Source organism: Budorcas taxicolor, chromosome 3 (assembly GCF_023091745.1).
Source record: "Budorcas taxicolor isolate Tak-1 chromosome 3, Takin1.1, whole genome shotgun sequence".
In the NCBI taxonomy this organism is placed as follows: domain Eukaryota; kingdom Metazoa; phylum Chordata; class Mammalia; order Artiodactyla; family Bovidae; genus Budorcas; species Budorcas taxicolor.
The window spans coordinates 23,984,092-24,008,435 of NC_068912.1; the positions used below are offsets into that span (position 1 = coordinate 23,984,092).

Consider the following 24,344-nt stretch of genomic DNA (forward strand, 5'->3'; position numbering starts at 1 on the left):
CAGAAGGGGGAATCTAAAATAGCGCAGACTTTGCGACCCCATGGACTGCAGCCCACCAGGCTCCTCCGTCCATGGAATTCTCCAAGCAAGAATACTGGAGTGGGTTGCCATTTCCTACTCCAAAACAGCACAGGCACTTGCTCAAACCCTTGAGGTTTGTTCCTATAAAAATGTCTGTTAAAAACTTGAGACACAGGGAAAGGGTCCTCTTCAGAGCACCCCCGTACAGACATGTAGCCCACCCCATCTAGATCTCTCTTTATGGGTCTCCCTTTCTGTATCCCACTCGCCTGCAGCCAAAGCCCAGCCCCACGGCTGCCCGCGGATGCCCTCTGGTGGCTCTTCCGGCTAATGACAACACAAAACTGCCCAGAGAGTAGAGGGTAGGCTCTTTATTGGGAGGTGATTTCTGTACCATAGGAGGATAGGATTCAGAGGAGACACAAGCAGTGTCAGCCCCAGAAATGTGGATCTCCTCTCCCAGTGGATATGTTTCTTCAGAAAATCCCACGAGGCTGGGACAGGAGAGCCCAAGGTTAGAAGCGGAACTGGAAAGCCTCGGTCACGTGTGGCTTCCAGGGCTCCAGGCTGGGGAGCAGGGAGGAGATACTCATGACGTGCCAGGTCTCCGCATCTGACACCGCGGAGCTCTGGTAGGACAGCAGCTGCACCCCTGCCTCTGCCAGGAGGCCTGGAAGTAGAAGAAACCCCTGGTTAGCACCAGGCACAGGGGAAGGAGAAGCAGGAGGCTGGGAGCAGGCTCACAAGTCTTGATTTCTGACATCAGTGTTGCAACACGGGTGGTGGTCTCAGAATTGAAGAGCTGAGACAGAGGGAACAAAGGGCTCCCTGTCAGGAACACCCTGACCATCAGGCAAGGCAGGGGAGGGAAGATTAGCCACAAAGAGCCAAAGCCACCAGTTGGACTTGCTGGCTGGCAGTTTTATCCGGACGATCAGCAAGGGAGAAAAGCAGGGGAAAGTTCCTCTTGGCATCTGGCAAGGACATTGATATCAGGCCCCCTGAGGCCTGTGGGCACTCATTCTCTGCCATACTTGGAAGTGCCCCAGGACCCCGAGCAGGTTTGGTGCCAGGGGCCTGAGGCAGGTCCAAGATGCCTGCGACTGCTGGAGGGGATGCTCAGACAGGCTTTGTTGGATCAGGCTGACCACCACTCAGCCCTGCCGTCAGGAAACCTGCAACTCAACAGCTCTGAACTCCAAGATACACTTCTACAAGCAGTCTCAAACTGAGTCCTTAACGTGGTGAGCACCTGGCTAGTAACAGGGGCTCTGGGGTCCCACCCCTGCCGCATGGCTCTGCAACCTCAGATAAGGCAATTAATCTCTCAATTCCACATGTTCTGGAACCTGCTGCAGATCCAATGATGCCTGCAGGCATGAAGAGGGGCTGAAGGAGGCAGAAATCCACAGAGCGCAATCCCAGGACAGAGCCATACACACACACACACACACACACACACACACACGCGCACAGCGGTCCCTGCCCCCAGGGCACTGGCCAGCCCCACAGGCCCTCCTCACCAATCATGGTCGGCAGCATCGCAGGGTTGGAGGCCTGAGCCCGGAACATGAGCAGGGGCTGGCCCGGGCGGAGAGGCACTTCTGGTTTGAAGACAGCTCCGTTGAGCGCCTGCAGCACAGGCATGGCGCCCTGGACCAAGCCCACGGCCTGGTAGGGGGCACCTGCCAGGGCCACGGTCAGGAGGCATTCCCCGAAGTCCTGCTCCCCTGGTGTGGCAGGGTTGTGGGAGGTGGTCACCTGCAGAGAGGAGGCAAAGAGGCACAGTGACGCCTACTCCCTCCCTTGGCCTAAATGCCAATTTGTAGGGCATCAGCCTGGCCGCCACACTTAGCAATTCAGGGTCAGGGGAGAGGGCAGATGGGCAAGCCTGGCGCCCCTGAGCATGAGCTTCCTCCCTGAAGGAGGGCGAAGAGATCTACCGGATACAGGTAAAGGCTTGGAGGGGAGGGTGGGAGGAGGAGAAAGCAGAGGGAGGGAGGCAGACTTCTCTCTGTCCCCAGGATCATCCCTGAAGAAGGGCTGGACAGGCAGCCCAGCCACCAGAGGTGGTCCAGCCTGGTCCCTCCGGTGCTGACTTCCTGCTCCCTGCATAGAAGCAGTGGCCAACCTAGGATGTCAGAGAGCAGGCGGAGGAGAGGACACAGGCTTTGATCTTAAAAGGGAACCAGAAAGGAAGACACTGAAGGGAAGCCATGAGGGGCCGCAGAGGATAAGAGATGTGTGGCGAGCTCCTGGAGTTCGCAGACTAGCCCAGACCCTGGGTTGGGTGGTAAAGGAGTGCTGGATGGAGAGTTACAGGCGGATGCGGGGCCACCTCCCAGCTCCCGGCCGGGCTCTGAGATCTCCTTCTTGGCTGTGAAGTGGGGGTCCCGCTGGCCCTCTTGCTCACAGAGCAGTTATGCACACAGCACGTTCACGGGTGTCAGTTCTCATGCTGATGCTCGGGGGCCGGCGGCGGGGGAGGTCATGGCTGTCTCCCACAGGGAGGCACTGTCACCAGCAGGACTCACACCCTGGGGGGGTCCCCATCAGTGAGCAGAGCTGAGAGGAGCTCTGAACACAGGGGAGAAAGGCAGTGCTGAGGGGTGGAGGGGAAGGGATGGAGGGGAGGGGAGGGGAGGGGAGGGTGCGCACATCAAGGCCGGCCTCTTTCACCAGCAGCGTGGCGTTCACCAGGTTCACATTCGCCTGCTGGGACGCATCCTGCAGGAGGCCAATGATGACGGCGGGAGCCAGGCAGCTCCCGGAGTTCTTCAGGGATGATCCTGGGGACGGAGAGAAGTTGCCGTCAGGGCGCTGTGTGTTGAAAAACACGGGAGCGGGCAGTGCACTCTAGCCCTGAGCCCTGGGTCACATGGCTCCTCACCGCCCTGGGGGGGGGGCCCAAGCCCAGGCTGCTGGGCAGTTCTGCTACCCTCTGGGGGATGGAGAGGCAGCCAGGGGAGGGGGACATACTGGGGGTCCACACCAGGGAGGCGCTCACTCTAAGACACTCCTCTCCAGAACCCAGCCCAGCTCCACTGTCCCTGGCCCGGCCACCTGGGTCTGCCTGTACCCTCACCCCTACTTGGCACTTATACCCTTGCTGGTCTCAGGAAGTGGAGGCAGAAAGGGGCAACAGAAGCACCTGAGCCAACCTCCCTGCCTCTGCCCCTTCCAAGTATTGGCAATGCTAGCGGTCTACCCCGCCACCACCCCGCCTTTCCGCAAGTGAGCAGGTGTCCAACAGTCAATGGGGAGAACAGGCCTCTGCAGAGTACAGGGGACCCACTCCCCAGTTGAGCCCCTGAGGACATCAGCCTGCTGGAGAGCCCACCTTAGAATGTTCCAGAGCACAAAATACCCCCAGCACCTGCCTTGTCTGACACACCCGCCTCAGCTTTCACTTCATGGGTGAAGAACCCATGGCTCAGAGCAGGGGAAGTCCCAGGGCAGGTAAGCAACTGGGTCAAAACTGGAATAAAGGTTCTGTCGCTTCCCCTGGACTCCCTCCACCCATCCTACCGCCTCCCACAGGAAGCTCTGAACCTTGCAGAGGTCCTTCTCGCATCCCAAACATGCACATTTTAAAAATACTGCCTAACAGGACTTACAAAAATTAAGCAGACTTCCCAGTGACTTTGTGTGCCCCTCCCTTTCTGTCCTCACTTGGTAGCAAGCGAGCCATACTCAGATGGGATGTGAGACGTGGGGTCACAAGAACAGGGGCATCTCGGAGCCCCTCGCTGGTCTGTGGCCTGCAGCAGACACACCCGCTGCGGTGCAGAGTCCACAGCCCTCTTCGCCCTCCCTCTGCAGAGTCCCCAACTCACCCTGTGTCACCACCTGGATGGTCCCTTTGGGAGACCCAGCCCAGGCCTGCATCAGCGCCCCAAGAGCTTCAGCCAGACTGACCCAAGGCTTGGTGTGTGGACAGAAGATGCTGGTAAGGGCCTGGGCATTTACCTGCAGAGAAAGGGGAGCAGGACTGAGGTCAGGAAGGGGAGGGACAGGCCACCCCTGCCCGACTCAGCTCCCAGACAAGGTCTTAAAGCCAAGCCTTAGCGCCACACGGAGAGCAGGCAGCAGGGGCCAGCCTGGTTTTTGGGTGCCTTGGGGTGATAACCGTCATCAGCCACCCACAAGATGACAGCTTGTTCCTGTCGCTGAGGAGCGCTATAGAGCCAGAAAACGGCACAGCTCCCTGGCGCCCCCTATCGGCTCCCCTAAGCACAAAAGGCTCCCCCACTTCAAACTGCCAAGAGGGGATCAGGGAAGAGAGGGAAGGGACATCTCCCTCTTCTCTGAATGTGCCGCCACCCCTCCCCAACTCCACCAGAGATCTGATTTTCCTGTGCAAACAAGGAAGATGGGTCTTTGACATAAACCATGTGGAGAGTCACAGATCACTTAGACCTAGAGTGGTGGGTCTCTCTGGAATGGCTTTCCTATCTGCCTTCATTTTTATTTTCTATCTTGATTTTAAGTGTGTTTTTGCACTGTCACAAAACACTCTGTCTAAATATCACAATTTGTAAGGCTGGATTTATTTGTAAGGCTTGTTTTTTCTGCCATACTACACAGCTTGTGGGATCTCAGTTCCCCAACCAGGGACTGAACCTGGGCCACAGTAGTGAAAGCGCTGAGTCCTAACTACTGGACCACCAGGGAATTCCCTGAATTCATACACTTTTGATGATCCTATCACTCTTCAAATGTGGACTCCTATGAAGTCCATCACAGGCCTGCTGGGCAGTGGCAAAGAGGCAGAAGCCACATAATCCTCCAATGCTGTGAAGTCTAGGGTCTGCCCAGCTGGACCCCCCGCTGACAACAAAGCAGCATGTTCTGGGTCAAAATGTCTATTTCATCTTGTGGCTCAAGATGTCTCTGAGTTAAGTATCTGGCCACTTGCACTGAGGCAACCTGTAAAGAGAATCATCTAAGAAGGATTTAATTAGAATCTTGGGGTTGGATGCAAATCAATCAGGCAGATGTAATGAGAGGAAAACGTGGAGGTATCTATTCCTGTTTTCACAGGGAAAACTGGCAGAGAATTAAAGAAGGACTCATAATGATGGAAACAGCCGAGGAGGCAGGACTCCCCAGCAGACCCTGCCGTGTAAGGAGGTCCCGGGTGTGACGGTGCCCCACGGCCGGCTCCCCTTTGATCCTCCGTGAAGTGCACAGAAGAAAGGGCAGTGAATCCCAGAACTTCGAGGGAAGAACTGAAGGGCCAGGCGGCAGCTGGAGGGTGAGAACTGCAGCGGGCAGTGGGAAAGCGCTTACCGGAGAAGCCCCACAGGCATGCACCACACCCGGTTCCTTCCCCTCCGCAGGCCAGGGCGCTGCTCGCCACAGGTCTGCCGAGTCAAAAGGGGCATCTATCTTCTCTAGAAGATGAACAGGAGGCTCCAGGAAGAGCCAAGGCATTCAGGTGCCAACCTGATCCTCAGGCTAGTCTGTGCCTCAAGTCACAGCAGAAAGGAACTGGAGAGGACCCAGTAAAGAAGGAGGGACAGTGGGGCTTCCTGGGTGACAAGGAGGTCTTTCTTACCAATGCCTGTTGTGCCCGAGCCACTGCAGGGTAAAACAGGCATTTGTTCCTAATTTGAGACTAAGTTTAACGATCTGGCTGAGATCTGACCACATAAGTAAGAAGGGGACATTTCATGGGTCCCTTACTTTCTCAGGGTGTAGCGGTCACGGTGGCCTGGAGAGTCGGGCTCTCAAACAAGGGCTGAACAAAGCACCCTGTGTCTCTCCCGCCATAACTCTGTCCTCAGAAGCGAAAAGCCCTATGCTGAAGGTCAGCCAGGAAGTCAGGGACCACCCTCTAGCCCTGCCCACCCCCATTCATTACTGGTTAAGTATTTGGGGTAGAGCCACATGAGCTGCAGTAAAGCTTACATCCTGCTTTGATTTTTTTTTTTAATCCTCTGAAAACTTAAAAGAGTATAATTAAGGACTAAAATATAAACTCATGAAATCTTAATAACAAGAATGTGGCTCATGGCAAAAGGATTGGGATGAAGTGAGACAAGCCAAGCAAATATTCGTGAAGGGGCAGGTGGCAAGCCCCCTGAAGCACCTGGCACCCCTGCCATGCCAAGGCGCTTCAGTCATGTCCGACTCTTTTGCGACCCTATGGATTGTAGCCCACCAGGCTCCTCTGTCCATGAGATTCTCCAGGAAAGAATACTGGACTGGGTTGCTGTGCCCTCCTCCAAGGGATCTTGCCAACCCAGGGATTGAACCCACGTCTCTTACGTCTCCTGCACTGGCAGGCAGGTTCTTTACTACTAGTGCCACTTGCGCCCCTTATTCACCCCTGTGTCCCCAAAGGGCTATGACAGCATCTGGCACCCACTGGAGCTTAGGGACCATCTGAAGACTGAATGAATGAGACAGGACTTGAAGTGTAAGTCAGGTTCAGCTTGGAGAAGAAACAAAGGACCAGGAAGGGCCCACTGAGAGCACAGTCAAGAAGTCACGATTTGGGGAAATTAAGGGGCCAGCGGGAGTGGAGAGTTCCTTAGCAGGGGTGATGAAGGTTGTGGGGGCAGGGTGGGCCTCTGCACAGGATTCTAAGTGGAGGTTATGAAAGATGTGCTCCGTGTTACAAAGTGAGACGAGGTGAGAACACCCTATCAAGGCTTTCTCTTCGGTCCGTCCCCCCCACTCACCCAACCTTGGGCACCCCGCCATAATGCCAGCCTCACTCCTTCACTCCCAAGGCCTGCAGAGAACAAAGGAGCCTTTCTCCAGAGGCATGGCGCAGGGGAAAAAAAACCCCAGTGTCTCAGCAGCAAGCCTACAATAGAGCAAGCTAAGCTGGCTCCAGGGTGCCGGGCCTCAGCTCTCAAGGCTAAACTGCAGGGCAGCTCCTGCCGCCCCACCCAGAGCACTCCGCTTGTCAAGTGCAGTGCCTTATCTTGGGCTCCCAGGGCTGAATCTGGTCACTGCTCAGCCCCGGGTCCCCATTCCCAGCTAAAACATGCCCTCCTCTGACTTCTCCTTCTGGGCCCAGCCCCACAAGGCATACTTACAACCCCCGCCAGGGACTTCCCCTTCATCAGGTCCACAAACTGGAGGGCGATCTCCTCTCCGCAGCGACTCTGGGCCTCCTTGGTGCTGGCGCCCAGGTGGGGGCAGCTGATGACATTCTCATGGTCCACCAAGGCCCGGTCCCGGGGTGGTTCCTGACCAGAAAGAGACATCTCTGGGTGGAGTGCTATGGACTGCCTCAGGAACTGGAGGAGGAGAGGACAGGAGCAATGCCAACTCCTACTTCTGTTTCACCCGGTGGTCCGTGGACTCAGTAATAATCGGCTTCCTCATGAATGTTCCATCACAGCAGAACAGTCGGAGACTGGATTCCAATCTCAGCTCCATCACTTACTACTCATGTGCTCTGGGCACATCTCCATCTCTCTGAGCCTCAGTTTTCCTATCTGTAAGATGGGTTAATACTACCTACCTCCTGACACAGAGGTGTTATTTTTGGCAACATAATTTTTCCCACTAGAGACAGTAAGCCAAGGTCTTTGCTCAGCTGGGCTTCCAGCCCAAGGCCCTTTGTTCCCACCTCCCCTCTGCCCCCTACGCTGAGCAGGCACTTACCTCCGTGAACACGTCCAGTGCAGCGCCAGCACACTGACCCGACTGCAGGGCCCGGAGCAGGGCACCTTCGTCCACGATCCCTCCTCGAGCACAGTTCACCACGCACACGCCCTTCTTGCACTGGGCAAAGGTGCTGTCATTCAGCAGGCCTGGGAGGGAAGGAGACGCTGTCTTGTACCGATGGTGTCGGGAACCACCTGCTCTGGCTCCGGAGGCCCCACCTTCCCCACCACGGGCTCTTCCCCACACGCCTCCTTCCTGGGGGACTACAACCTCTCTGGTCTCACTGCTCCCTTCTCAGATGCTCTGGGCCAGAAGTCCTAGTGACGAATTTGGACCAGACTCAGTTGAGTTGAGAAACATTTCAAATGTCCCTGAGATTTAGTGCTTCAGGCAGTGGTCCAAGGAAGTATCCACAGGGTCATTGATCCTACATGTTGACCTAGTTCACCCAGACCCTGTGCATTTCCAGCCAGCTCACCCCTCCTTGATCTGATGCCAGGCCGTGTAACAAAGCATCACCGTGCTCCATGCTTACAGGATCTGGAGGCCACCTTCCCACCATAGCTGGTCCCCAGTGTGGGCAGAAGGCCCAGACTGAGGGCCCACCCTTACCTGGTTGGCGACTTCTGTGGTCAACCCACACACCTACCTGTGGTGGAGGGCAGGAGAGGTGTGTGCACAGTGATAAAGTCACAGAGAGGCCAGATCTGCTCCAGGGGCAGCTGCTGCACACCGAAGGAGGCTGAGACCTCTGGCGAGATGATGGGGTCGTAGCCTATCGTCTGGGGACGTGTGAGAGGGAGAGGGTAAGTGTCCCTGTTAGTTGTCAGTATTGGTATTATTAATCATGGCTACCGTTTATGGAGCACTGACTAAACTGAGCGCTACTGTTAAGCCTTCCTTCCCTGGTGGCTCAGATGGTAAAGAATCTGCCTGCAATGCCAGAGACTGGAGTTCAGTCCCTGGGGTGGGAAGATCCCTTGGAGAAGGGACTGGCAACCCACTCCAGTATTCTTGCCTGGAGAAGTCCATGGACAGAGGAGCCTGGCGGGCTACAGTCCATGGGACTGCAAAGAGTCAGACACCACTGAGCGACTCCCACAATACCCATTCATCTCTCACGGTAATTCAAGGGGGTTGGTACTATTATTCTTCCTACTTGAGACCTGATGGAAGTGGGGCATCCATGCTGGAGCAGGCAGGGTCAGAATTCAAAGGGAGGTTCGCCCACCTCCAAGCTCTGGACCATGAAAGGATGCAGGAGCAGCTGGTATGTGGCTGAACCAGTGGAGCTCAGACACCCTTGGAAAGTGGGGAGCCCCGTGAGAAAGGACGATCCTGGGGGGAGCAGTGACGCGGTCAGAGGGCACGAGGGAAAGGAGGGGAGAAGCTGGCTGCAGCTGGAGGCCCCACGGGCCCGAAGATGGGCAGGCACGCCGCCCACTTCAACGGAGTGAGGAAGAGGTAAGGGAGAAGGGTGGTGGCGGTGCCCAGCAGGGCTATCAACAAGACAGACTCACCACCGGGGAAGGGGGTGAAACACCAGCGCTGACACCAGGTGGGTAGAGTACAGTCCTGTCTCTCAAAGGTTCCTTTCACAAGGCTTAAAGTGTACCTCGTCTTGGAAGGCGTAACTGGGTGCCTAATCAGGCAGAGGTATAAACGACTAAAGGCAGGTCCTTTCAACAAGGCAGGTTTGACGGGAGGGGAAGGACTTCAAGAGGAGGAAAGTGAGACTTAGAGGCACCATGGGTTGGGAGGATCCAGAAAGAACCGCGGTCTGAGCTGGTGGGGAGAGGACAGCCCCCAAAGCAGAGGTACCTCCCTGAGGCTACAGAGAAGGAGGGAAGGTTGGCTCCTGGGAGATGAGGGCAGACAGGAAACTCAGGGTGTAAACTTCATCGACCCCATGAAATCAGCCAAAGGTCGTCACATATTGATGGGAAGAGGGAATGCTAGAGAAGACAAAGCTCACGAGAAGGAAGAAAAAGCCCAGACTCATAGCTGATGATGGCAAACACCCTTCACATTAACTATGTGCCTCATGGGGCTTCCCTGGTGGCTCACTGGTAAAGAATCCACCTGCCAGTGTGGGAGACAAGGGTTCCATCCCTGAATCGGGAAGATCCCCTGGAGAAGAAAAATGGCAATCCACTCCAGTATGCTTGCCTGGGAAATCCCATGGACAGAGGAACCTGGTGAACACAACTTAGAAACTAAACAACAAACAACAATATGCACCTCATACTTGATGAGTTAGATACTATTACTTCCCTGTTTTACATATGAAGAAACTGAGGCAGAAGTTAAATGATTTGCATGCTCAATTGCTAAGTCGTGTCCGACTCTTTGTGGTCCTGGAGACTGCAGCCCACCAGGCTCCCCTGTCCATGGGATTCTCCAGGCAAGAATACTGGAGTGGGTTGCCATTTTCTTCTCCAGGGGATCTTCCCAACCCAGGGACTGAACTCGCATCTCCTGCACTGGCAGGTAGATTCCACTTGGGAAGCCCATTAAATGATTTAACCAAGGTCATAAAGGTAGCAAGTGGTAGAATTGGGACACAAGTATTCTGGATCCAGCGTCCACACTTCTAATTCCTACCTGCTAATCAGGGGTGGAGTGGGGAGGCCCACAGCCCCCACCTGAGAAAACAGGGATAGAATGAGATGGAAACATCTCTTCTTACATCAGAAAGAATCCTGGCTACCAGCCACATACCTCTCAGCAGGGGCGATGCTTTGAAGGTTGCCAAGGCAGCACAAGCAGCGGGGAAGAATGTGCAACTAGGTAAGAAGCATTTTTCTCTTGCAACATCAAAGACCTAACCACTTCCTGCCTGGTCTACCCATGAGATCTGCCCCGGGCTCTCTCCTTAGGCCTGGCCCATGTCAGCCACAGTTACCTGATGGGGAAGAGGTGTAGCAGTCGTAAGAATCTCAAAGGTACTGAAATGCTCAAGAAGGCAGGACAGCTGGCTGAGCTGTGCAGGTCTGCAGGACCCAAGATAAGGACTCTGGACCAGGAGGTGGGCCTGAGTCTGGCCTCAAGTGCGGTCAACAGTGTGTCCAGGTGCAAGTCAGTGCCTCCAGACCTGGATCCTCAACTTTAAGAAAAGGAGCAGGTGGACAATTTCAAAGTGACCCCTCCTCTGGTTTTCAACAATTCAATGTTCCATGAAAAGAAAGCTCCCTGAGAAAACATTCAGAGTCGGCCCAAGATTAAACCAAACACAAACAGAAAGAACACAAAGCCTACTACTTCAACAGTGGTTACCTCTAGGTGGTAGAATTAATTTTTCTTCTCCTTTATGCTTTCCTATACTCTTTCAAGTTTCCCCCACTGATCATGACTTTCTTTTGAAGCTAGGGAAATATAAAAGTTATTTTAGAAAATTATGGCACAGAAGATTACTAGATCAAGTCAGCCTTCCTAGAGAAAAAACAGAAAAGTTATGAATGAGGTGTGGCTTTTGGAACCACGTTTTTCACTCATCGTCAGCTCTGCAGCACTGAAGAAGCCAAGTGGGTCCCACTCCTACCCTCATGGAGGTACGGGGAAAGAGGCTGCCCACCCCCACGCCCTTACAGGATGGTAAGCTCATGGCCATTCCACAGAGGTAAACTCTTCCTTTCTCGTGGGGAGAATGAAACATCCAGGGGAGGGGAGAGGACCCTGCCCTGGTTCTCACAAGTCTTCTTTGTCCACTAGCTCTGAGGCTGGCTGGAACAATGTCCCATTCATCTCTAATCCAGATATACTTTTTTTTTCATGCAGAACATGGGGAGGATAGGGAAACCAACAGAAGTCACACAGCCAAACCTAAGGGAGCAAGTTCACACAACCCTATTGTCTCTGGGCTCTCAGAAGCCAAGAATCAGCACAGGGAGGCTCCTGCAGGCTGAGTCTAGCCCAGCGTCCCTACTGCAGGTGCCTGGGGCTAAAGGGTGGAGGAGGGGGGCGGTGCAGGTGAGATAAGCATCTGCCAGGCTGTCAGCAGGCCCTGACTCAGCTTTCTTTCACAGAGAGACAGCACCTCCTTCATCTGCAGACAACTGCAGGGGAAGAATTCTACCCTGTTCTCATTTTTCACTCAAGATACCCAGGGCAGAGACAGAGGCTGAACTCAACTAAGGGCTAGGGCTCTTATATCAGAAGACATGTTCTGGGAGGTAAAAAGGGTGACATGAGGCCCAGGAGACTGACCCCGAGTCGGGTTCCGATGTGTCCAAGAAAGGTCAGATGTCAAATGTATAGATGTCAGGCACTTCCGGGTTCTTATCGTCTATTCCTAGAGAGGAGCCTTGGGGAGATGCATAAAGGGATGCATAAATTCCTCACCCCAACTCCAGCCCCAGGACAGAGTCCTGATGTTGGGGTAACAGAGGAACCCTAGCTTTTCAAGTGGTGCTCCCAGGTGATCTCCTAGCTGCTGTCATAGAAGGCAGCCTTGGGAGACCAGTCATACTGCTCCTGGTCCCTCTGGCTGCCTGTGGATGGAGGAGATCAGGGAGGCTTTCAAGGTATAAAAGGGCTCCAACAGAGGAGCCTAATGGTCACGTGCCCTTTCTCTATCCCAGAGCCAATCTTTGAGTTTAGCATTGGCACTCTGCCCCCCACCACACAATGAAATCTTAAATATAAACTCAATATTAAACCGTATCAGGACCTCCCTGGTGGTCCAGAGGTTAAGAATCCGCCTGCCAATGCTGGGGACACAGGTTCAATCCCTGGTCCGGGAAGATCCCCCATGCCATGGGGCAACTAAGCCCATGAGCTACAACTACTGAGCCCACGGGCTGCAACTACTGAAGGCTGAGAGCCTAGAGCTCTGTATGAGAAGCCACTAGCATGAGAAGTCTGTGCATGGCAACTAGAGAAAACCCCTGCACAGCAACGAAACCCAGCACAGTCAATAATAATAATAATGTAAAACCAGATCAATTCAAAACCACAGAGGTGAAGGTCCAGAAGCCCCACCACCTGCTCCCTCCCTGGGCCCACACTCCACGTCCTTGAGTGTATATGCGCATGCTAAGTTGCTCAGTTGTGTCCTACTTTTTGTGAGCCCATGGACTGTAGCCCCCAGGCTCCTCTGTCCATGCGATTCTCCAGGCAAAAATGCTGGAGTGGGTTGCCATGCCCTTCTCCAGGGGATCTTCCCAACCCAGGGATCAAACCCATGTCTCCTGTGTCTCCTGCATTACAGGCAGATTCTTTACCACTGAGCTCCTCCACATCCTTACTATGTGTCTACACTTGAGGCTCTGGGAAGAATCTGAAAACCACTGCTCTGGGGCAGAAAGAATTGCAGGTACCAGACTGAGATGGGAGCTGCCTGCTGCGTGAATGACTGAGTGCAAGAACATGGTGCAGAGACTGATTTACCAATAGGAACCAGCAGGAAGGACGGCGTTGGCGGCAGTGCTGGGCAAAGAGCACCAGACTGCAACCCAAGAGGCCCAGAGTCTGAGCTGGACTCCACCCCTTACTCGTCCTATTATCTTGAGCATTACACATAACCTTCCTGGGTCTCAGTTTACTTATTTGTAAAATGGGATAATAATATTGACTCCAGAGGGTCACTGTAGGCATATCTAACACAGCAGATCGGTAAATATTCAGTTCAGTTCAGTCACTCAGTCGTGTCCAACTCTTTGTGACCGCATGGACCGCAGCACGCCAGGCTTCCCTGTCCATCACCAACTTCCACAGCTTGCTCAAACTCATGTCCATGGAGTCAGTGATACCATCCAACCATCTCATCCTCTGTCGTCCCCTTCTCCTGCCTTCAATCCACAGCCTTGTCTAACTAACTCAGTAAATATTGGCAAGACCCAAAGGAACTGATGACAACTGGAGCCTCAAGTTAAACATCCCTCCCTTTGGGCTAATGTCAGATGCTTCACAATACTGGCCACAAAGAAACTGTTAAGAGACGCTAGTCTGCTCCTCACCAAAAACCTAGTAAGAAAGTATAAGGCTCAGCTCCTGATTGGCTGGGGCCTATTAAGCCATCCCAGGGGACAGGCCAGATTGAATGAGTTGAGCCTCCAGAGTTATAATCTGTTATCCAGCAATATTACTGAGGACAAGAAAATTAGTGTGTTAAGACTCAAGTGATTCAGAACACCAGCCGCTGCGGGCTGCCAGATTTATCCAGAAACCCACACCTGTACCTATGGCTCAAGCATGTCAGCAGCTGCTCTAAGGACCTCCAAGGCTCCTTCTAGGCCTGTGCTGGCATAGATGGGCTCTTCCCTCACCCATCCCCACTCATACACCACATGCTCTTAGGAAGCCACCTGGCTAAGCTCCCGCTTCCCTAAATGATAAGACAGTCACAAAGGGAAGGAGGAAAAGGGATGGTCCACCCCCAGCATCTGAGCACAAGAAGGTCTCTCCTTACAGCTCCTGCGGCATGATGGGGTCAGGTCTTAAATCCTGATACCCTAGAGACAGTCAGATAACAGTCATCCCATTAACAGCCTAACTGGGTTTCCCAGGTGGCACTAGTGGTAAAGAACCTGCCTGCCAATGCAGGAGACATAGAGACTTGGGTTTGATCCCTGGGTCAGGAAGATTAGCTTGAGGAGGGCATGGCAACCCACTCCAGCATTCTTGCCTGGAGAATCCCATGGATAGAGGAGCCTGGTGGGCTACGGTCCTTGGGGTTGCAGAGAGTTGAATGTGACTGACGGAGCGCACACACACCAGCCTGATTAGTGGTTAACAGCCTGGTGACAGACCAGGAACAGGGTAAGACCTCAGTGCTGGGAGAGAAGAGGATGATAAAAATAACACCTACAGGCTTTACTGTTCCGCTCGAGCTGGCCCAACCAGAACAACTCAGGGTCCCCCACGCCTCCTGGTCCACTCTATGTCCTTTTTTAAAAAAGACCTTTTTGATGTGGAACATTTTTAAAGCCGTTATTCAATTTATTACAATACTGCTTCTGTTTTCAGTTTTGGTTCTTTGGCCAAGAGGCATGTGGAATCTTAGTTTCCCAACCAGGGATGGAACCTGCAACCCCTGGATTGAAAGGTGAAATCTTAACCAGTGGATCTCAAGGGCAGTCCCATCTTTATGTCTTTAGCTTGTTCTCCCAAGTTACCGTAACAAACCCAGTCCTTAAAAATTTGGCACCATGACCTATGATCACACAGTGAACTCATGGCCAGGGCCCTTTCACAGTTTAAAGAAACTGGTAGCCCACTGGGGTGATGTGTACTCAGAGATGTGAGGGCTCAAAGGGCATCTGTGTCTGTGTTTACATCCCCTCTTCACTTGCCGGCCAGGTAGTTATCTGGTCTTGCAAGTGTATCCGCAGTGATGGGGACTCACTCTCTCCCGAGATCACTTATTCCCCTGAGGCCAGCTCTGTCTGTAACCCCGCCTCTGCAGCCTGCACTCTAGTGCTCCTTCCTGGATCTACTTCTCAGAAAGCGTGACTCATCTATACGACTTCCCTTTGGCTATTTCAAGCCCTCCCCTGTGACTCCCACCTCTTGATGAGCTGAGAGATCCCAGTGCCTCTACCCTTTCTTAGGAAGCACAGATGTGTGGGCTCCCCTGCTATCACCCCATCTCCCAAGTTTCACAGTCTTGCAGAACATGGGGTCTTCGACTGCTCAAATACTCACAACAGGGGTTGATCGGTACGGAGCATGAAGAATGTCACCCCCTTGTTCTGAAAGTCATCTTCTTTCAATGCTGCCAAGAGTCACAGAACCTTTTCTATCAACCATGTCACAATTAATCACACTGCACTGTTGTCAACTAAAGGCCTCCTCTCCTGGAAAAGCCTTTATAAACACCTCTACACCCAACTCTACTTGCTCTGGGGCCTCATATGTGGGGCACTGACATGTATTCCAACTAAATTTCCTATTAGGATGCCCAACTATTCTAGACTTCTTATGCCTCTTAGGACCTAAGTCTGAACTTTTAAGTATTAATTACTTCCCTCTGCTTCCTGTCATCCACAAATGACACGTCATCCAGGCTGTGGATGGGCACAGGGAGCAAGGCAGAGCCCTGCACTATCCTGAACCAATCCCCCTGCAGACTGAGATGAATACATCCTTCAGCCAGTTACTAAACCCTCTGCACCAAGCTCATGATCTCCATCTTAATCTCAAAGGTATCATGAAAGACCTCACCAATGCTTGCTAAAGTCCACATTCTACAAAAGAGCTAAAATGTTCATCATTGAGGTAATTGCCAAATAAAAGCAATTTATCCCTTCAAAGGAATTCCATGCAACAGTTTAAAAATACAGTCAATCTGCTTATTCCAAAATATACGTTTTTATCTTAAAAACATGCACAACATTCTACTGTCTCTAGGCTCAAACTCCTCTATAGGTACAGAACTGCACCTATATCCCAGAAACCTGTATTCCATGTAAACACATAGAAAAAGTCTGAGATGACATATATCAAACTGATGCTGCCTGAGGAAACTCGGATTGGGATGGTCACCTAGGAGACCTTTATCTAAATTTCAATTTTTGTGAGAATGCATTCACTTATTACATGATTATAATTCTAAATAGTCAAGACATATACATCTAGGGTATCCCATGGTATTACCAGTTTACTACTGATTTCCAAAGAGAGACCAAGACTAGTTAGAAACAACTTGTGTTTAGTAAACACTCATCCTGCCTGGACGCTGATAAATCATCTCTTTAACAATTTGTTCAAGAATCTTCCTTCCTTGGCCTTTAGAAAATCTTGCTCTCCGCAACTGCTCAAACATCAACCAAGGTTCAGAAGATGCAGGTCAGTAATTTCTCTGCACTGAAATATGATTCAAAATGTGTCAGACCCAGAAACCTGTTAGGGAGCTAGATCAAAGTGAGCAGCTGAGTACAAAAAGAGGCCCCTTTGGGCCAGTGGGAAAGAACCAGAGCCAGGCTGCTCTTGAGGGGCTGGGGTGTATGTGGGGTGGGGGGTACATTCCAAAGTGTGTTTCAAGTTTACAAAGAACATGTACCAGAAGCAAAACAGTCTAGTGACCCTCCAGAAACATCTGGACAGAAGAATCCCCCAGAGAAGCAGATATATTTTGCAACACAAAAAAGGTGCCCACACCCTCAAAACCATGCTGGGGACAGAGCATGTGGGCATGTGGTATGTGCTATGCCCAGAGACACAGGTGAGCACTCATATGCAGGGTCCAGACATCTCTGAGCTGAGCCATGTCAGTCATGTCTGCTGCTGATGCTCAAGGTCCTGTATCCCTCTGTGCCTCTAGGAAGCAGCTGGAGCTGCGGTTAAGTAGCTGAGTGCTGCCAAAGGAACAGACAAAGCTTACCAATCACTTCAATTATTCAGGAAACAAGATGGCTTCACAGGTGGTTCAGTGGTAAAGAATCCATCTGCCAAGGTGGGGTTCTATTCCTGGGTAGGGAAGATCCTATAGAGGAGGAAATGGCAACCCTCTCCAGTATTCTTGCCTGAGAAATCCCATGGACAGAGGAGTCTGGTGAGCTACAGTCCATGGGGTCAGAAACAGTCCAATGCAACTGAGCGACTGAGCACGTGTGCACGCCAAAAGGACGGACAAGCTTACCAGTCACTTCAATTACTCAGGAAACAGGGTAGGGCTTTTGGTCTGGCTTAAGTCACCCAAACGTCTCACGTCCTTGACAATGAGTGTTGCCAAGCTAGAAGAGCCCAGTGTACTGCGGTGCCGTACGGGAGGGGAGTGCACGTGACAGAATGACCGCTGGGTCTGGCAACCATCCCAAAGTCACCACATCATCAGTGAAGCACTCACGTGTTTGGCTACATGTGCTCTGGGTTTTACTGAACCCCTGACCCCTGCTTTTAGATGATCAGAATTTTCCAGGAGCTGAACCTTTACCCTGAGCCCTCACAAACAAGCAAAAAGGAGAGAGTGCTCCCTGTGGCTTGCACAAAGGACATGCCTTTGGTCTGCTTCCATGATCAATGCATCCTACTGGGCCATGTCCCGTCTCATAGCGAGCCAGAAAAAGGTACCTCTCCTTCCTGGTGCTAAAGCTTAGCAGAGATATCTGGCTGACTTCAGTCGATATGATAAGTAGAGAATATGATAAGCAGAGAAGATGCAGACTGTGGTACAAAGGGATGCCCAACTGGTCCTTGTTCACCATCCATTTGCTATGAGCCCTTAGCAAAAACTTACAAAATTCAGAGGTTGATATAAAATTAAGGGTTAATCTATAAGGTCTCTTCTAATGCAAAGTGAGAAGGACATACAGAAAGGAAGGAGCAAGGGAAAAAAGAGAAAATTCCACACAGCTTTATGTAAATGTTTCTAGACCTGAAATAATCTGATTTTCAAAACCATCCTCCTTAATGTTTCCTGGCTGTAGTTTGAACCCACAATCCCTCTCTCCACAGCCACAGTAAGATGCCCACTGGCCCACCGGCCCACCCAGCTGCCACACCTCTCTCGCCCACTTGGGCACCAGTGGCTCTCCTTTCCTTTGGCACGGTCTTCTGGATGGGTCCCCAGGGTGGGGGCTGGGGAGTGGCACTGCTTCTGATGACAACTCTCCCTCAACCAGAAGAACTACTGAGCTGCAAGCACAGGATAAGACAGAGCCTCGGTGGGCAGTGGGGTCAGGGAAGATTCCTGAGAAATGTGTGGGTTTTCCCAGCCACTGTGGGCTCTATGATCTTTTCACAGTGTATGAAAGCGGAAGTGTGAGTTGCTCAGTCATGTCCAACTCTTTGTGACCCTCTGGACTGTAGCCTGCCAGGCTCCTCTGTCCATGGGATTTTCCAGGCAAGAATACTGGAGTGGGTTGCCATTCCCTTCTCCAGGGGATTTTCCTGCCCCAGGGATTGAACCCAGGTCTCTGGCATTGCAGGCAGATTCTTTACCGTCTGAGCCACCAGGGAAGTCCCTCACAGTGTATAGGCAAGCACCTTTCAACCTCTTCTGGACTATGGCGGGGAGCTAGAAGACGGACAGCAGTGGCTCTGCTGCAAGGTTACAAATCTGCTCCTGTTTTCTGATTTATCACAGGAGACAGAAGCAGCAAAACAAGAAGGCCCTCACAGAAGGGGAGGAAAGGACACAGGCGGGATAAGACTCCACTCTACTTCACGGGGACTCAGGGCAATTACTCATCCCAGAGCTGAAGGATATCCACCAAGTATTCCCAGATGCTGAGTTCAAGGGTCTAGGTCAGTGGGCCCATGTCCCCTCCCTCCCTGGCTTTACCACCCATTTACTCAGGGGCTCAAAAGAGGGCATCAGATTTTCCTAGGACAAAGCTTCAGTGTCTCTCAAGCAAAGCTGCCTCTTCCAAAATTGCCACAGGAAGCCCCACATCAAAGAGGTCTGGCGACCTCTTACCTTCATCCCAAAGGACTGCATCCGGGTGGCCACTTCTCTCCCAATTCTGCCCAGGCCAAGAATTCCTAGGACCTTTCCATTCAGCTCGGTTCCCATGAACTGCAAACAGGGAAAGAAGCCGAAGTCAGCGCCTGCAGTAGACTGTGGACACCGAGCCAGGCAGGGTGAGGCAAGGCCAGCCACTTACCTTCTTCCGCTCCCACTTGCCATTCTTCATAGATGCCACCGCCTGAGGAATCTGCCTGCAAGGACAGACACAGTCAGCAGGGCCACGCAGACCCCACTAGCCCAGGAAGGAGGCGCAGTCTGAAGGCTGCACGGCCACTACATCTGCCGGGCATCCCCTGATGAAGACAAGTACAAGCTAGGTCTGGGGGCTCAGGTTCAGAAATACCGAGGATGGACAAAGGGCTATAGCAGGAGGATCCCTTGACAAGACCTGGCTTGGAGCCCTGGGATTGTCTCCAGCCAAATGTCGGGGAGGAGGTTCTGAGTCCATCTCAGTTGCTTGAATATTGGCCTCAGTGACTCCAGGCATGTAAAAAGCAAACGCTAATCCTCCAGCATTTGTAGAGATAATGAAATGGTGTACTGGGGGATTTTAACAACACCAAATGTTCAGAAGCACAAAGATTTCCATTTTCTTGTTTCATTCAGAGCTACAACCTATGACATCTTCCACTATATCAGGGGATAGCTGAATACTTATTCTCCCTTGAGTTAGACTACACTGGGGTAGCAGGTGCTGTAGTCTGGACACTTCCAACAACCACAGGACCTCCTGTCTCACACCACACACACACACACACCCCCCACACACTCCACAGCCTATCCTCTCCTATCAGCCAGCATGGAGGTCTGATTCTCCATGTGTTTTCCAGAGGGCACAAAGGAAATTAGGGCGATGTGAGAAATCAGAGGCAAGATATGTTATGTGGATCATGGTCCTCCAGGCTCTTCCGGAAGCGAGAAAGGAGGAGATAAGAAGCAATGTTTAAATATCAGCTCATTTGATGCTCACAATAACTGCATGGCGGGGGTTGGGGTGAGAGTTGGGGGGAGATTGCAGGCACTGGGGGTTAAACACCTTGCCCAGCATCACTCAGCCAGAAGTAGCAGAATGAAGTCAAAGCCAAGGAAGGCATCCCCACCAGCCAGCCTCCTAAGCGTTTCAATGCAGGCTTTCCTGCCGGCCATAAAATTCAGCGGTGTGTGCGTGTCTGCATATGCGAGAGAGAAAACAGAGATTCCAAGATAACCGCTCCCATATTTCCACTTCCCTGAGTTCCGATTCAAAGCTTTCTTTCCTGTCTACACGTTACCAGGCACAGACTTCCATCTGAGGATGAGGCTGACGGAGAACCTGCCCTGCTGTCACAGCCCCATGAATTCATGGGCAAACTCAACAGAGCTCACGGAAGCAGCCCCATCTCACTGCTCTGGCCCATCAGGCCTCACTGCAAGAAGGACAAAGTCCTCACTTCACTGAGGACAATGACTTGCCTCAAGGAAGCAAAGCCAGACTGATCAAACCTGCTCGAGTGAGAGAGAGCCCCCATCGGCCTCCTCTGTCCTCTTGCCTCCCGACCTCTGCCCACCTGGCTGCATGGTGCCATCTGAGGTATGCATGCGGCACCATCGGGTGCAGGAAATGCCCACACCCGCCCTCTGGGTGCTGCACCCAGCTGGCCACGGTGTCTTCCCAGGTTTTAACACTGTGGGGTCCTCAGCAGGCCAGTGTGAGGAGGGCCACAAGTGGGCAGAAGACCTCCCGAGAATTCAGTGGAGGCCGACCTGACTTAGGAAGGAAAACAGGCGAACAGTGAAGTCTACCTTTGTCGCATCCTCCTGTCTTTCCGTGTCCGTGCTCTTCTCCAGCTCCTCAGGACCAGGCATCTAGTCGAAGTCCCCCAGCGCAAGGCCCATCCCGGCCTGCTCTCCACCCACACTACCCAGTGCTCTCAGCTTCACTGTCCACCGCCCACCGCCCACCCCTTCTGCTGCTGCCTGGCTGGGAAAGCATACTGATTAAACCAGCGCACACTGAGTTACGAGACTGGTGATGACTGAGGTCATGATGAGTGGTTGGGAACCTAAATCATACCGCTTTGCCAACTCCTTTAAGTAAAGTTGGTCATGGAATAGGAGGAAAACTATTCCTGACTCCCAAGGGAACATCACTCCCAAAAAAAAAATTGTGAGAGAAATAGAAAGCTGCACTGGGATCCTTCCCTCATCCCTCAAAAACACACACAAACACACACCACTGAATTTAGTAGCACACGTGACACCAGGGCATCAGGCCTCAGTACATCTCTAGATGTTCTGGGAGATCCAAACAGCCAGTGCAGGGTCCCTTCCGGACCGGGTCCCTTCTGCTGGGCAATTCTCCCTATTCTTTCCTTTTTCCACCCTCTTCTCATCTTCACTGACAGGTGAGTATCAGTGAAGACCTACGATCTCAGGTAGAAATCCTGGGGAAGAGTTAGAGCAAAGGTGAATGCCCTCAGACCCTCTCCCAGGTCTTGAGAAGGGGAAAGGATCATTTCTTAGGCCCAGAAGGTTTCAGTCCCCCTGAGTAGAGAAGTAAGGGGTCCTGGCTGCCTGGTTCCCTGTTTAAGGATCCATGGACCTGCGAAGGGACCCAGAGCACCTTTCTGCCCACCCACTGGCTCCCTGTCCTTCCCAATGACCCACTACCTGTTCAACAGTGGGAGCTCAGTCACTTTACCACCCAACACAGTAAGACTCCTGTACACTGTGTGATATTTATTGGTCCTAGGCTGTCCCCTCTCTTTAAGAGATTTGACCCTTTGAGATCTCTTGTGTTACGAACCCACAGGTCATGGTCCCAGGGATCCCAGGGAAGCTTTCTATTTCATTCCCTTCATATAGATCTGCAAGGTCAGTGACAGAGGTAAGCCCCAGGAGAATCAGCCTGGCTGGGGAATCTTAGAGAGAGCTTTTTGGATGAATTAACACTCGAGCTTAACCTTGAAGAACAGTTTTAAGAGTTAAAGAAAGAAATGGCAGGGACGGATACCCAGGCAGCAGAAACAGCATTTGTGAGGCTTCAAAATCAGAGAAGGCTTCGTGTGTGTGTGGACACCTACTACTGTGACTGGCACAGGGGATGTGTGTGGAGAGCGGAAGTGAGTAAGGAGAAAGAGATCACCGACGTCTTTATTTTCTCAATGGGCCTGCTCCCAGGTAATGGATGTGAGAACCAGGATGATGAGTGAGCAGCTAAGAACTAACAGCCTTGAAGGTTTTTAGCAGCCCGCACATCACCAGGCTGAAGTGCTCCTAAGCCTCTCTGGGTCAGTTTGCTTAGGGAGTTAACAACTGACAGACCACAGAGAGTAACTCTCCTCAGAAGTTAGGGACTCACTTACCTGGCGAGACACATGATCATTCCACAGGTGAGCTCCGCCGCACTGAGGCTGTTCCCATTGGGGGTACTATGCATGGAAAAAGAGGGGGGTCATCTGTCAGCCAGACCAGGATTCCCACACCTGCCCCTGTGGAAAGCCTCCAGTGCACCCCGAGCTTGCTCTCCTGCTCCATGAGAGCTCTCCTGGCTCTTTATTGCTCTTGTTTAGCTTTATGGGTTATTTCTTTACATTTTAAAAAATTGAACTATAGCTGATACACAATATAAGTTAAACGTGTACAATATAGTAATTTACGATTTTTAAAGGTTAGACTCCATTTACACCTATTATAAAACACTGTCGCTACGCTCCATGTTGTACAATATATCCTGGTAGCTTATTTTATACCTAATAGTTTGTACATCTTAACTCCATACCCCTATGATGCCCCTCCCTCCCACTGGTAACCACTAGATTATTCTCTGTATCAATGAGTCTTTTCTGTTATATTCACTAGTTTGGTATACATTTTAGATTCCTTACATGTGACACCACACAGTATTTGTCTTTCTCTTTCTGATTTATTTCCTAATGCCCTCCAAAATCATCCAGGCTGCCACAAATGGCGAAATTTCATTCTTTTTATGGCTAATATTCTATTATATGGGCTTCCCAGAATGGCTCAGTGGTAGAGAACCCACCTGCCAATGCAGAAGACATGGGTTCCATCCCTGGGTTGGGAAGATCCCCTGGGGTAAGAAGTGGCAACCCACTCCAGTATGCTTGCCTAGAGAATCCCATGGACACAGGAGACTGGTGGGCTATATAGTCCACGGGGTCACAAAGAGTCAGAAACGACTTAACAGACTAAACAACAGCATTACATTGTGTGTGTTTGTGTGTGTGTGTGCATATATATACATATATATCTCACATCTTTATCCATTCATCTGTCCACGGACACTTAGGTTGCTTCTGCATCTTGACAATTGAAATAATGCTGCTATCAGCACTGGGGTACATTCAAATTAGCATTTTTTTTTTTTTTTTTACCTAGCAGTGAGATTGCTGGGTGATGTGGTAGGTCTATTTTTAGATTTTGAGGAAGATCCTTATTGTTCTCCACTGTGGCTACACCAATTTACATCCCCACCAACAGTGTATAAGTGTTCCCCTCTTTCTACATTCTCTCCAACATTTTGAGCGTACTTGTTCTTAATGCAAACCCCCAACCCCATGCCACCAGCCTGGAGTTCTGTGAGGTACTCCTGCCCTAAACCCAAAGTTGGAAAAAAAAACCCTTTTGCCCCAGCTTTATATTTTCCTGCAGAGGGACCCCCATTCAAGAAACACACCTGGCCTCTCTCTACGCAGACTTACTTCTCCTGAGGCAGAGAAGCATCTCCTTAGATGGGGAGAAACGTGTGCGGCTCAGCCCTTATCTGACTCCTCTTATTTCAGGATCTACCTGCCTACAAAAAGCACAAGTCTCTGCTGCTCCATGCCATCAAGCTTTTATTTTATTGGAGTACAGTTGATTTACACTGTGGTGTTAGCGTCACACATCTGTACCTGTAACAGAGGCAGAGGGTGGCTATTTGACCACAGACCTTTATCAAGTTGCCCAACCTGGCTTTTATTAGGAACAAAGCTAATATTTTTATCTCGTCCTGTTGGGCTTCTCCTATTTCTCCACAAGTTTTGCACTGAGAAAGCTTCCTCACATGATAAATCAAAGGGCAATGTTGATTCTACCCATCTTGCAGAAAGGAAGACAGAGATAAAATCCATGAAACTATTTTTCTTTTCTTGAAGGATTTTCCTTACTGCTTTTAGAATATTAACACACGTTTACCCTTTATGCCCTCTACTGGGTCTTTTCTTCTCTGGAAATGAAGGTTATAAAAAGAAAAAAGGTCAAGAGACTCTATTTTTTTAAAATGAAAAAGTCAAGATAAAAG

At 51.5% G+C, this 24,344-nt stretch overlaps 1 protein-coding gene across 1 annotated transcript in view; it reads right to left on the reverse strand.

Moving 5' to 3' along the window:
• Nucleotides 1-393: 393 nt before the first annotated feature.
• Nucleotides 394-24,344, reverse strand: part of PHGDH (phosphoglycerate dehydrogenase) — a 30,974-nt gene continuing 7,023 nt past the window's right edge. Inside the window, exons 3-12 of the mRNA XM_052637734.1 lie at nt 22,405-22,470; nt 19,197-19,251; nt 19,010-19,108; nt 8,300-8,432; nt 7,648-7,796; nt 7,074-7,226; nt 3,858-3,990; nt 2,680-2,810; nt 1,545-1,782; nt 394-691 (exon numbers count right to left, since the gene is read on the reverse strand). Coding sequence (XP_052493694.1) covers nt 537-691; nt 1,545-1,782; nt 2,680-2,810; nt 3,858-3,990; nt 7,074-7,226; nt 7,648-7,796; nt 8,300-8,432; nt 19,010-19,108; nt 19,197-19,251; nt 22,405-22,470 — 1,312 coding nt within the window. The 3' untranslated portion in view covers nt 394-536. The remainder of the gene's footprint in view (nt 692-1,544; nt 1,783-2,679; nt 2,811-3,857; nt 3,991-7,073; nt 7,227-7,647; nt 7,797-8,299; nt 8,433-19,009; nt 19,109-19,196; nt 19,252-22,404; nt 22,471-24,344) is intronic.